At 42.2% G+C, this 14,492-nt stretch overlaps 4 protein-coding genes across 4 annotated transcripts in view; all 4 read right to left on the minus strand.

Annotated features, from left to right (window-relative positions):
- LOC125996078 (uncharacterized) overlaps window positions 1-14,492 on the minus strand; it is a 135,509-nt gene that overhangs the window by 65,755 nt on the left and 55,262 nt on the right. The gene's annotated exons all lie outside the window — the stretch shown is intronic.
- LOC125996117 (histone H2A type 1-B) overlaps window positions 1-14,492 on the minus strand; it is a 949,462-nt gene that overhangs the window by 62,979 nt on the left and 871,991 nt on the right. The gene's annotated exons all lie outside the window — the stretch shown is intronic.
- Window positions 1-14,492, minus strand: part of LOC125996119 (histone H2A type 1-D) — a 143,445-nt gene that overhangs the window by 62,979 nt on the left and 65,974 nt on the right. The window lies entirely within an intron of this gene.
- On the minus strand, window positions 6,462-14,486 carry LOC125996131 (histone H2B type 1-C/E/F/G/I). Its single transcript, XM_049765082.1, has 2 exons — window positions 14,057-14,486; window positions 6,462-6,636 (listed from the first exon to the last, which is right to left on the minus strand). The coding sequence occupies exon 1, from the start codon at window positions 14,447-14,449 to the stop codon at window positions 14,069-14,071; it is 381 nt and encodes a 126-aa protein (XP_049621039.1). The 5' UTR covers window positions 14,450-14,486; the 3' UTR covers window positions 6,462-6,636; window positions 14,057-14,068.

Here is a 14,492-nt window from a genome sequence, read left to right on the forward strand (position 1 = left end):
TGGGGACTCAGATTTCACAGGCATTTTACTTTTTTCAAGAAAAATTTGCCTCTCTGCCAAAATTATCCCCCAAAGGCCTCAATTTTTAGCCAAAATCAAGGAGAACCAAAGAATCGGCTCTTTTCTTTAGAGATTTAAAAGTAGTTCTTAGTAGGAAATCCACCTCGTTGTTCTGAGTGGACTCCAGGCGGACAGCTAATATTCAACAAAGAGTTTATGTATTCATTTCCTTATTTTATTTTTAGGAGATGATCCATGTAGATGAGGAAAGTAGAACATATCCATAAATATATTGCTATGGAGAAGTAGGCCGGATGGAGAGATGGCAGAGTCCGAATTAAGTTCAGGGCAGCTTATGGAGCCTGCTTAAAAGGTTGACCTTAGGGGCTGGAGAGATAGCATGGAGGTAACGCGTTTGCCTTTCATGCAGGAGGTCATGGGTTCGAATCCTGCGGCCCATATGGTCCCCCGTGACTGCCAGGAGCAATTTCTGAGCCTGGAGCCAGGAATAATCCCTGAGCACTGCCGGGTGTGACCCAAAAACCTTAGAAGCCACATCTGTTGGCTAAGGCCTTATTAATAATAAAGCTTCATGGGACTGAGTAGGTGGCGCTATAGAGGTAAGGTGTCTACCTTGCAAGTGCTAGCTTAGGACGGACCGCGGTTCGATCCCCCGGCTTCCCATATGGTCCCCCCAAGCCAGGGGCGATTTCTGAGCGCATAGCCAGGAGCCAGGAGTAATGGTTGTGGCCCCCCCAAATAAAATAAATAAAGCTTCATGTCTCCTGGGGTGGGAGAAATATTGCTATGGAGATAGAAAATGTTTTATAAATTGCCCAAAATGGGCCAGGGGCGAGGTTCATTGGAAAAGCATCTGCCATCTGCGTTTGAGAATCTAGAAGTGAAGTGCTAGAAAAAATAATAATAATTTGAGTTTCATCCCCTGTACTGAATGGTATTGGGCAGCATTTGGGCCTTAAATTTGAGTCTACAAGGCATGTACCATTCTCTTGCAACTAAAACCACCCTTCAGTTCTTGCAGATTTTAAAAGACCTTCAATAATATGGATCTTATAATCAGATAACTTGTGATATTGGCTTGACCAAAATCAGATCTTTCTGGTGACTGGTGGTCTCACCTGAATTTTACCATTGGTTTTTATTCATTCGAATCTCACCTCTGTTCTGTGTGTCAAAATACACACAGAGACAGTTTCATCCTACAGTTATCTGTGAAATATGAGGCAAAAATGTTGGCCTGAAGAACGCAAAGGGAAAATAAAAATAGGTCTCTAATAGGATTGAGATGTGTGTGTGTGTGTGTGTGTGTGTGTGTGTGTAAATGTGTGAAAAGCCCTATTGAAAATTAAATAAAAGCTACTCTGGGTTGGTCCTAAGACTCACTTTTATGAGACCTATATCAGCAGCAGATAGATACAAAAAGAGCAGCTTGTTGACTACAGCCAAGATCTTGGCAGAGTAAAATCCCATAAGGAATATCTACAGAAAATTTGCAAATGCCAGAGTGAGAAATTGGTTAGTTACTCTGCACACTGGAAAACCTGGAACCTGCAAAGGACTAAATTTGAAAAGAGTTATCTCCTAATAGACTTCTTTCTTCTTCTTCTTCTTCTTCTTCTTCTTCTTCTTCTTCTTCTTCTTCTTCTTCTTCTTCTTCTTCTTCTTCTTCTTTAACTCAGTCTATTCCATTGATCTGCGGGTCTGTCTTTATTCCAATACCATGCTGCTTTAATGACTATTGCTTTGTAATACAATTTAAAGTTGGGAAAATGATGCCCCCATGTTCCTTTTCCCAGGATTTCTTTCTTCTTCTTTTTCTTTAATTAATTTAATTTTTTGTAACCCCAGCAGTGCTCAGGGGTTACTCCTGGCTCTGCACTCAGAAATAGCTCCTGACAGACTCAGGAAACCATATTGGATGCGGGGGATCGAACCCATGTCTGTCCTGGGTCAATGGCATGAAAGGCAAATGCCCTACTACTGTGCTATCGCTCCAGCCCATGCATTGCATATTTTTCAATCATCTTTACACAGACATTATTTCCCAATAAACTTTACTTCACTCTCTATAACTTTTATTTCATTTTTTGAGATATTTTGTTTTCATGATTGTCCAGTTTCTGAGTGTTGTATAGAAAGGGCATATGGATTAGTCCCTGCAATAAAAATTGTGTCATCAAACAAAATATTAAATCACAAATACGCTATGATATTGTTCCAGATCTGTGAGTATATATCAAAAATATTTCTATATTAGAGACTAAGGGTCTGCAGGAGAAGATAACTCAAAGGTTTAGAATATATACTTTGTATGCTGAAGACTTGGGTTCAATTCATGGTCCTAGCATCAGGACCTCAATGTAATGAGTCCAGAGTAGCTGCCAGGCAATACTACTAATCTCAAGCCACTAAATCTAATAATTGTTAAAAATAAGTACATTGGGTCTCAAACTAAAATAATTACTACTGTACTCATTTGGGGAGATAAAATCTAAACAAAATGAATGACAATTATTAAATTACCAAATGGATAACCAACACCATAATCTGCCCTAAATTTCAAGATGGAGAAATGACAGAGGTAGGGAGGCAGGGCAGTTGTCCTCTCTGCCAGTCAGGGGAACCTGAATGACTTGTCCAGCCCATTTCTGATGCTCTGCGAAGCTGCATATGTTTGGAAGGACAGAAAAATAAATCCAGAGCCACATCTTAATTTAAAAAGCACTGAGAATGTCTGACGTGGGAGAAAAGGAATCTGCCTTGATGAGACCACATGGAGCAGCTGGAGTGATCTGATTTCTGTCCTATCTGAGATACAAACTCGATTATTAGCTCTTTCCATGCAAGATAACACAGTCATTCATTTGTGACTAACATGCATAAAGCTATATTAGGCATAAGTCACACATGGAACATAAGTCGATGCAGAGCTCAGACTTGCCTTCCTCTGAACAAACTACCATTTGGGAGACTAAGATAATTTCCCCAATATTTAGAAAGTGAATGGACCAGTCTTTAATAATTAAAGAGATACAAACATTAGAAATTGGGGAAATTTTTCTGTTGTCCTTTAAATATAGAGTCATTTTTTAAATGCAGAAACCTTCTTTAAAATGCACACAACCTTCCCAATCTAAAGACAGACCTATATGCTTCTTTCCTGTCCTTACCTGTCTTTATACTACATGAAACATAGAGTGTCCTGGGAGGTGCTGTAGTTTTAGGGAGATTGGAAGCTCTGGTGAGCACAGGATATAAAAATATAAGGACCCTGCAGACTGGGGAAGCATTGGCTACAACTGGATAAACTAGCCGAGCCTTCCCTTTTGTTGGGGAAAGTGAATCATCATCTAGCAAAGTCTATATACATGGGTTTATGTAAAAAAATAATACCCAGTATTTATAGCTGATAAATACTGCTCACATGGAGACATTCTCCACACAAGCTTCAAGCCCTTCTGGATTTGGTATTTTTTGTCTGCCATATACATTGCTGGATCCTCCTAGGTTGGTACAAGTTTATATATTTGCTAATCTTACTCTAGAACCAAGTAATACTCCCTCAGCCGTGTGCGATCATCTGTCACCCCACATATCCAAACCCCTCAAATATTATCAGGACATGTTTCAGTTATCTGTCACTGTTGAATGCACAGGTGGAACTGATTTGGGCATGATTTACAATTGAGTTTTACATTCGATCTAAAATGTTTCATGGCTGAGTTATTGGACCATATTTCTGAGCATTCATCTGCTACAAAACGTGTTTTAAATCTAGCTCTGAAGCCTTTTATCTGCTTGTGAAATGAAGGAGTTCCGGTCTCAGAAAAGGAGCAGGGTGAGGTTCGTCACCCTGTTTTGACTTTCAAGGTCCGGGGAAAGCTTAAACTTGATGCCTGTTTGTCTTACACAGTGTTTGTGTCAGTAAGTTACAGACAAGAACAAAATATTATCTACTCAGGGAACTCAAATAATAAAGATTTATTTTCTTGTGGCTCTGGAGAAGTCTGAAATCAGGGTGCCAAGATGTTTGGGTTCAAGTGAAAGGTTTCTCTTATCCTGGCCTGTACTGATTTCCTGCCTTCTAGCTGTGTCCTCACATGGCCTTTGTTTTGTGTGATCTTCCTTTTATAAGACTATAAAGCCAACCATTAATCCTCCTGCATTAGAGACTCGCCTTTATGATCTCTTACCTTCCTTACTTCCTCAAATACTATCTTCAAATCTGGTCACTCTGCTAGTTAGGGCTTCCACATTAATTTGGAGCTGGGGATAGGGAGTGTGTCATAAAATCCACTCCATTAGCAAATGTTTTTCCTTTGGAGTGGAGTGTTAGGAGGTATGGGCTGGAGTGAGAACACAGCAAGTAGGGCATTTGCCTTGCTCGACATTAACCCAAATACAATCCCTAGCATCTTGTTAGGACTGCCTGAGCCTGCCAGGAGTAATTTCTGAGTGCAAAGCAAGGAGTATCCCTTGAGTCATGTATGGTCCAACAAACAAACAAATAAACAAACAAAAGTGGTTTGTTGGGGACGAAGTGATAGCACAGTTGGTAGGGTGTTTGCCTTGGATGCAGCCAACTTGGGTTCAATCCCTGGCATCCCAGATGGTCCCCTGAGCCTGCCAGGAGTCACTTCTGTTTACAGAGCCAGGAGTAACCCCTGAACACTGTCTGGTGTGACTCCAAAACAAAACAAAATAAAATATTTGTTACATACGACTGAACACTTTCCAGCACAGTCCTGGTCATAGGAAGCACCAGATAAATAAAAGCTTTCTGGTGTTAAGGTAAGATCTGACTTATTCTCAGTAAAGCACCTATGCATAGCAGAATTGCAACCAAGCAGAAACATTGTTTTTGCAACAGTTCCTTCTATTTGGAGTCCTAGCTAAAAATTGGGAGAAAATAAAATTCCAGTGATTTTTGCTTGAACCTATTTGATCAGTACTGCTTTTAAAATTCTCAGCATATGAGTGCTGGAAATATTTAAAGATTTATGCACAAAGATATGTGGTCTGTCTGATGTATAATGCATTCAAGTGCAGCACATCTAAATAGTCAGAAACCAAGAACTAATTACATAACTTGTCCCTGAACACACGGTATGTGACCTCCTGGCATCCAAGCACCACAAAGCTCAAGAGACGAGGTTTGCTAGAAATGGTCCCAGATGCAGGTGTGGCCCTTATTCTTGTTTTTAATTAGGTTTCTTTTTGGTTGTTTTGTTTTTTGTTTGGGGGCCACACCTGGTGATGTTCAGGAGTTAATTCTGGCTCTATGCTTAGGGATCACTCTTTTTTTTTTTTTTTTTTTTTTTTTTGGTTTTTGGGCCACACCCGGTAACGCTCAGGGGTTACTCCTGGCTATGTGCTCAGAAGTTGCTCCTGGCTTGGGGGACCATATGGGACACCGGGGGATCGAACCGCGGTCCGTCCAAGGCTAGCGCAGGCAAGGCAGGCACCTTACCTTTAGCGCCACCGCCCGGCCCTAGGGATCACTCTTGACTGTGCTCTGGGGACAGAAAAGTGTGCTGGGGATCAAACCCAGGTTGACTGCAAGCAAAGCAAGTGCCCTACCCATTGTAGTATTGTTCCAGCCCTCTTTAATTTTATTTCTATCTATCACCTAGAAAGTTAGATATACATACATTTATAAGTATACATTTAGTATACTTAACTGTGCTTTGTATAGGATATCTATCTATATTATTGGTGGATTATATATCTGCACATATACATATGGGTCTTTGTAAAATAAAAATATATCCACGGGTTGGGTAAGACCACCCCAGGCACCATTTCTAACCCCTCAGGTGGACTAGTCTGATGAAGCAGGGTAGCGGTAGAGAAATAATACCAAATGGGTCTAAAGATTCAATGGACTTAGCCTGCTTTTACTTCATGGCCTCTCTCTGGCATGTGCTTTCTCTCTCATGGCCAAAGCCAGGCTCCTTTCTTTTTTTTTTTTTTTTTTTCCGGGCCACACACATTTGATGCTCAGGGGTTACTCCTGGCTAAGTGCTCAGAAATTGCCCCTGGCTTGAAGGGACCAGATGGGACTCCGGGAGACCGAACCATGGTAGCAATCTTTCCTTGGCTAGGGCTTGCAAGGCAGACACCTTACCTGTGGCACTACCTTGCCGGCCTCAGGCTCCTTTCTTTATTCAAACTAACCCACAATCCCAGGTGGGGGATGCTCAAATCAGATGTATATATATATATATATATATATATATATATATAAAAGGCAACTATCCAGTGGGTTTTTACATCTCAAAGGAAGAGGTTAGGGAAAAAGGAAATTGGGAGAAGGGTTCATCTTACAGGTTACATACACATTAAAAAGGAGACACTACAGTTATTCTCATTGGCTTTATATATTTATCTTTTTACAAATTCCTACAATAAGCTCTAATCTTATTATACTCCCCCCCCCCAAAAGAAGCCATTTTAGCCAGATTCCCTTTGGTCCTTTCATGAAAGTTTCTCTTTCTTTCTCTGTGGCTCTTATCCGTTCTCTTCTTCTAGACTCATTCTCTTCTGCGTGTCTGTTTGAGTGGTAGGCTTGTGGAGCAGTGCAAGAGAAGCATCTGGAGCCTTCTTACTTGTGTCCTGTTAAAAGAAAGATGGATTCATTAGCTCACTGTGCTTGTCAAATTCTGAGGACAAACATAATGGCGATGACTAATGCTCATTGGGTGTTTACTTTATGCCAGGCAGTGTTCTAGTGCCTTTAATTTTGTAGCAGCCTTAAAATATACTTACTCTGGCTCTCCATGCTTAAGTTGGGAGAGGCTGAGTCTAGAAAACAGATGCCAGGTGACCTGTCAGATGACCTATGAGATGGTCTTTCTCTCTACATCTACTCCTAAGTGAAGCAATAACATATGCACACTGTGTTCTGTGCGTCCCATTTGGGCCAAATTTAGAAGGGTGAGTGGGAGTTTGTCAAGCCAGCAGAAACTGTGAGGATTTTGTTTTTGCAAATGAGACATAGTGACTCAAGCTAGGTGCTCTGGGTTTTCTCTAATTGGGAGTGTGGGAATGAGCCTTGGAGAGCTACTCGTGAAATGAGGTAGTCTCTGTGTGATGACAGGTCCAAGAGTTCATGGTAATCCTGCACAGAGCTGATCTGCAAGCTTCCAGAATCTTCCTTCCCTAGGACTCATCTCTCTGTTTTGTTGACTAATAAAGGTACCCATTGGCCCCTTTTACAGATTTCACATGGAGTCTATCTAGGAGAAATGCACCTGACTGAATTCTTGGTCTGTTTCCTGGGGTGTTCTTTTCCCCACGAATGTATCAGATAATAAATTCTGTGCTCAACAAGCCTGAAAAGAACCCAGAGAGAAAGGAGGATATTTTCCCCAAGTCACCAATGACTAGCAAATGCTACCCCCTCACAAAGGTCCAGAGTTTCTAAGCTCCCACCATCTAAGCTAGATCATTGGGTGCCTTTCACATAGCAGGGTGTCAAACTCAGTGCCTCATTGACTCACCCAACATGACAAAGTCCTGTTGTCTGTACAGACACAATCTACAGCTCCTTCGACCTGATCGGCTTGTTTCTCTCTCACTGTGACACCTTCAAACAGAAGATGTTTGACCTGTGTCATAGGTTTCCTGCCTTGCTTTAATAGAAAACCAACAACTTGACAGGAGGCATTTTGTAATTCTGTTCACTGATGCACACAGATACACTGGGTGCATAGTAGGCACCCACTGGGCAGAGGTGGAGGGAAGCGGGTAGTCTAATGGTGGGTCTGCTGTGGGAACAAAGCAGATGTGCAAGCATCAGTAACAGTATTATAAATCACATAATGGTACCTCAGCAAAAATGATGGAAAAAAGCAATAAAATCAACTGTGGCATGAATTGGTTATTATTGTGTGCCTACTGAAAGCCAGGTTCACTAACAACACCTAGGGCATCTGGGTTGATCAAATCAGAGTTCAGGGTCAGTAGGGAACCACAAGAAGGCGATGATTGCATGGAGCAATTGAGAAGATTGAGGAAAAAACCTCCAGCCAAGACTGAGCCTAGAAAATTCCAACAGGGTGAATAGCAGTTGGCAAAGCAGACCAGGTATAGACAGCAGGCAGGATGCCAGAGACTCAGAGAAATGAGATTTGCCAATCTAATCAGATGAGCTAATCGGACATTTGTTCCGATTTTTGGCACCCTATTGGACTGGTTTACAAGACACATCAAGCAGTAGATCACTTTGGTCCAGTAAAGTTAAAAAAAAAGGGGGGGGGGGGTAATAAAAAGAGAAGGAAAAACAATGTTCCAGACACATCAGAACTAGATTTTGTGCTTGTACACCGTCTTCAGTGCCAGGGATTTGGCAATGGATGATTTATTCCTGCAGAAACCCAAAAGGGCTTTCATGAAAAGAACACACCATTCTCTCGGATTCACTAGGCTGCCTCTGTAAGACCTTCCAGAAGCCTCTCTGGGACTGCTGCGTAGGCAACTCTGCACTGCACCATTTCTAGCATCAGAGATTTCAACTCCCCCGGCTGGCTGAGTCTCTTAAGGATGGGCCTGCCCATGTGGTTTGATTCTCCATAGCATTTAGTCATCTGTGGGTTAGGGAGGGGGGGATGGGGACCATGCATGAAAACACAAGAGTAAAAAGAAATATTGCAAACCTGAATCAAGGCCAAGTGTTTAATTGCCTTCTAAAGTAGAATTGATCTTAAGAAATCAAGATTAGGGGCCGGAGAGATAGCATGGAAGTGGAGCGTTTGCCTTCCATGCAGAAAGACGGTGGTTCAAATCCTGGCATCCCATATGGTCCCCAGAGCCTGCCAGGGTTGATATTTGAGCGAAGAGCCAGGAGTACCACTGAGTGCTGCCGGGTGTAAGTCCCCCCGTCCCCCCCAAAAAAAAGAAAAAGAAAAGACATCAAGATCAGGCTGGTCTGATGGCAGAGGTTTATCAGAATTTATTAACGTTAGTATCACAAAAGTTGGTATATAACCCCTCCATGGGCTGCTCAATTTGACTGGCTTAAAAAAATAAAAAATAAATAAATAAAATCATGATCAATAGATATAAAAATATTCTTTGTTAAAACCATGTAAAAATCAAGTAGAAAGCTTGGAGGGCAAATTTTTAAATACCAGAGCAGACCAGATTCAACAATCACAGGTTAAACTTGATTCTAGAGATGGGGAAAATCCATAGAACCACAACAGGAGGAAAGAAGAAACTGTTTATTTGCCATTTATGTTGAACTGTAGAATCTTGGGAGGAAACTGCTGAAGTCTAGAACTCTAGGGATAGTTTGATAAGTCTTGGGAATGGGAATGATGGAAATATACACAATGGGAAGATTCAAGCCATGCTTACATTTAGATCAAATGAAACAGGATTTACTACTAACCTGCTAATGAGTAAAGTAACACAGTGATTCTCTTGTAAGCATATCTGGATTTCTCTCTAGAGGTAGTATTTCACAGTCAGAGCTGTCAGTATTCAAGACAGCCTTTGAAAAGGAAAAATAGAGCTAGAGCAATAGCACAGTAGGTAGGACCTTTGCCTTGCAAGTGGCCAACCAGGGACCAATCCAGGTTTGTTCCCTGGCATCCCATATGCCCCACCCACCCACCCAGGCCCTGCCACAGGAGCAATTTCTTTTCTTTCTTTCTTTTTTTGGTTTTTGGGTCACACCCGGTGGTGCTCAGGGGTTACTCCTGGCTGTCTGCTCAGAAATAACTCCTGGCAGGCACGGGGGACCATATGGGACACCGGGATTCGAACCAACCACCTTTGGTCCTGGATCGGCTGCTTGCAAGGCAAATGCCGCTGTGCTATCTCTCCGGGCCCGAGCATATAGCTTTTTATATTTTCCAAGGGCACCCATCATTCTCTAACTTGATAATCCATAGCTATCCCACATGAGATGAAAATAAGGAAACTGTTTTGTTTGGTTTGGTTGTTTTTTATTTTGGGGTCACATCCGGCTGCGTTGAGGGGTTACTCCTGGCTCTGTGCTCAGTAATCGCTCCTGGCAGGCTTGGGGACCATATGGGATGCCAGGATTTGAATCACCTTCCATCCTGGGTCAGTCGCGTGGCTGCACTATAGCTCTGGCCCCAGTTTGCCTTTTAAAGAAATAATAAATAAAACCTCTAAAGTTGGGTAAACCAAAATATAGTTACTTTCCCTGACATTATTTCCCCTGCAGACAAGTGTAAAAACCAAGCTTCAGTCTGACTGAGAGCCTCAAAGCCTAGATCACATGCTTTGGACGAAGGAAGTCTGATCCCCAGCATCTGAGAGCTACCGTATTTTCCAGCGTATAAGATGACCGGGCATATAAGACGACCCCCTAATTTTACAGTTAAAACATAGGTTTAGGTCTAGATTCGCTGTATCTGACAGAATGTTCCTGTGCTGCAACTGTATGTACCACAGTGAGCCAATCACAACAAGCAAAGGTCCAATGGTTCTACTGTCATAGACTTCCTCTCTGACTCTGGCCATCTGAGCAGGCTTTTGACAGTGTAGGTCCAGAACATTGTCTAATTTGCATGCATCAAAAGCCTGCTTGGATTAGCCGAGTTAGAGAGGCAATCCGAGCAGCCTGGCAGTGATTGGTGCAGAAGTGACTAATTTGCATGCATCAAAAGCCTGCTTGGATTGGCTGAGTGAGAGAGGCCATCCGAGCAGCCTTGCAGTGATTGGTGCAGGATCGAGTTGGAAATTCATTTGATGGCAATATCCAGACGATTTTTGTTTAGTGGCATTTCGAAATGTTTTTCGGGATATACACGGCGTACAAGACGACCCCCGATTTTCGGCTGACTTTTTTTCATTTCAAAAGTCATCTTAAACGCCGGAAGTGAACCATGAACTGCCTCAGGATGTGGCCTATAAAATGAGAGCAAAAAAAAAGACTGCTATCTTTAAAGCAAATTTGTCCTAAAAGTTATCTTGATGAGAAATAACTATCTTTCTATAAATATAGTATGCACTAAAATGTTTAGGTTATTTAAAAATAATGCAGCAGTTCTAGTTCTTGCAACCTTTAAACTAAGACTGTAATTAACTCACAGTTAAATTCTTTTCTGGCATCATTGATTGATTTGTTTTTTTAAGGTTTGGACCACACCCAGCATTGCTCAGAAGTTACACCTGGCTCTGTACTCAGAAATTACTCTTGATGGGCTCAGGGGATCCAATGGAATGCTGGGGATCTAACCTGGGTCTGCTTCAGGCAAAGCAAGCACTCTCTCACTGCTGTTTACTGCTCTAAAATTTCAAACGGATGTGTTTTCAGATTTCTATGAGCCATTAGGATTAAATTCATATTATAACATTGTAAAGTTCATGTAGAGGTAGAAAATGTGTTCATAATTACTAAGTTTATAAAACAAAGTCCTTGAAACTACTGTACTAGTCAGTAATTTAAAGCAGTTGAAAAAAGATTTACAGGTTACATGTAGTGACCAGTTTATAAAAGAAAGACATATAAGGAAAAGCACAAAATTCCAAGGCATAGTGTTGCCCAGTTAGGAGTAAATTCTCAACACCTTTCAAAGAGGGGTAGAAAATTCTGGTTTCCATTTCCATAACCTTCTTAGCAAACATACTATTAAGGTTTAAAAAGTATTAAAGGTTTGTTTTTTGCAAGCACTCTGACTCAATAGCTTGATTTATAATAAAATGGGTTTTCACACTCCTTAAAAAGCCAGAGGGGAACTGGAGAGATAGTATAGTGGGTAGGGCCACATTTTCAATCTCCAGGACCTCATATAGTCCCAGAGGCCACAGTCCCTCCAGGAGTGATTCCTGAGGTTAGAGCCAGAAATAATAAGCCTTGAGCACAGCTGGTGTGGCCCAAAACAACAGTAAAGCCAGAAAGCCATTTGGAATAATGTAATATATTTAATTTATTTTAAATATTATAATATTTAATATTATAAAGTGTAATAATAAACTTACAGGCATCAATGAAGGTTTAAAGAGACAATCCACTAGTGCTGGGGACTATTATACCCTTGCTCTTTTCTTTCCTGAATCTACTCTTAGGCCTAATAGTAGATAAGATAAGCCAAAAGTTACTATAGGCAGTCATGATCTCTGATGCAATAAGCCTAGTTTTGCAAACATTGATTTGAATTTAGAGTGAGTGAAAATGTAGAATTAAAAAAAAAATTGCAACACAGCTTTGGAAGGAATCTCCAGACCAATCCTTAGTTACAGAAAGCCATAGCACACAAACACAAAACAGTGAAGCCCACAGGAAAACACCCACTTCCTGAATCCTGTGTTCTCATCAACTGGAAAATAACAGAATCCTCAAACACAAACAAGACTTAAGAAACAATATAATTCCATTTACTCTGCCTCCAGCGAAGTATTTTATGTGCAACCAATCAGAAAAATGTAACCAGGGCAAGACCCAAAATAAGAAACAGATTTAGACAAGACTAGAATTTGGCATTTAAATGCCAAGGGAAGGTGAGCAAAAAAAAGAAATCCAAGTGCTCAGGACTGGACAAGGCACATTTTCTGGTGACATATTTTGTACTTAGGTAGGATTCCAGGAAACAGGATGTGAGTGGAATCTTTTGAGTCAACGGAATTAATAATTAGCCTGCTATTGCAATAAAAGGTAGTTAAGCCATACAATTATGCCATTCAAATGCAGAATTTGTATGAGTAAAAGGGGGCACAGCTCAGGGGAGGAACAATCTGTTTGGACAACTGTAGGGTAAACCAGTTAAGTTGACGAAACAGTCTGGAATAAACTGGCACCAGGATCATGAGGGGGAGGGAAATGTCTTTTTTTGTTTGTTTTTGTTTTGTTTGTTTGTTTGTTTTTTGGGCCACACCCGGCGGTGCTCAGGGGTTACTCCTGGCTGTCTGCTCAGTAAAAGCTCCTGGCAGGCACGGAGGACCATATGGGACACCGGGATTCGAACCAACCACCTTTGGTCCTGGATTGGCTGCTTGCAAGGCAAATGCCGCTGTGCTATCTCTCCGGGACTGGGAAATGTCTTTGAGTTGATAACATCTGGAAAGCTCACTTGAAGGGCTCTGCCACCTTTGCAACTCAGCTTCATTCCTCAGACTCAACTGGACCAGTAGCAATGAATGACAGCTCTGATCAAATATGGATCCGACCAGTCTTTTGTTTTTCCCAGGAGTCCAAGAAAACTCCAAGCAAGAATTCTCCCTTACCTTATGCAAAGGAACTTTGCAACCAATTTGCAAAAACATCTGTCCATACATTTTTCTGCACCACGCCGTTTTTAGGGGAAAGCCAAATCCACTCCCAATACAAGTCTTTTTAGTTAATGAAGATAGGGGAAAAAAGATCCTTTCACTTAATTCTTTGCTTGAGCAAAGAGGACAAAACTAGCTTAAAACTATGAATTTCCCTATTCATGCCCTGCCTTAGAACACCTCTAGTTTCCTGGTGGTGAAATGAAAAAACTAAGCTCAATGTCTTTTCCCTATCTTCTCCCCTAGTTCAAATGCTAGCCAGAAATCCCCTTCGCTTGGTTCCCTTTAAGGAAATATTGGTATGCAGTAGCAACTCCTTTCATGCAGCTGATCAAATTGACTTACTTAAAAAGACTTCAGAACAATTGTGGCCACTTTACTTTTATAAGCAAGAGAAATCATAATCATTAGTTCCACAAATTGCCACTAGTCTTATCCTCGCTCACAGGCTGTCTGTCTTAAAATTCCTTTGTAGGGCCAGAGGGAGAGATAGCCCAGCGGAAGGTAATTTGCATTGCATGCGGCCGACCCGGTTAGATTCCTGGGATTCGGGCCTCCAGCCTGCTTGGGGTGATTTCTGAGCAGAGCCAGTAGTAACTAACCCAGGAGCGCCTCTGGGTGTGTTCAAGAAACCAATCAACCAATAGATCAATATGGTACTTACGATAAAATAAAAAATTCCTCCTTTGTGATCCCAACCCACAGCCCAGTGTGGTCAGGTTACAGCTCTTTGCAGACAAAGTGGGTGGCTCTGAAAAGAGCCTTTTGTGTGAGATGGAAAGACGCTTACTTGGTGGCGGGTTTACTTGGAGCTGGTGTACTTGGTGACGGCCTTGGTGCCCTCGGACACGGCGTGCTTGGCCAGCTCTCCGGGCAGCAGCAGGCGCACGGCCGTCTGGATCTCGCGGGACGTGATGGTGGAGCGCTTGTTGTAGTGCGCCAGGCGCGACGCCTCGCCCGCGATGCGCTCGAAGATGTCGTTGACGAACGAGTTCATGATGCCCATGGCCTTGGACGAGATGCCCGTGTCGGGGTGCACCTGCTTCAGCACCTTGTACACGTACACCGAGTAGCTCTCCTTGCGGCTGCGCTTGCGCTTCTTGCCGTCCTTCTTCTGCGCCTTGGTCACCGCCTTCTTCGACCCCTTCTTCGGGGCGGGCGCCGATTTCGCTGGCTCAGGCATCTTCGAATCTGCAGTGGACAGAAATAAAGCGAGAGCAGGCAGC

Source organism: Suncus etruscus, chromosome 18 (assembly GCF_024139225.1).
Source record: "Suncus etruscus isolate mSunEtr1 chromosome 18, mSunEtr1.pri.cur, whole genome shotgun sequence".
In the NCBI taxonomy this organism is placed as follows: domain Eukaryota; kingdom Metazoa; phylum Chordata; class Mammalia; order Eulipotyphla; family Soricidae; genus Suncus; species Suncus etruscus.

Bases quoted from the DNA above. Each gene is read 5' to 3' on its own strand.
- LOC125996131 (XM_049765082.1), bottom strand. From the start codon at position 14,449: ATGCCTGAGCCAGCGAAATCGGCGCCCGCCCCGAAGAAGGGGTCGAAG.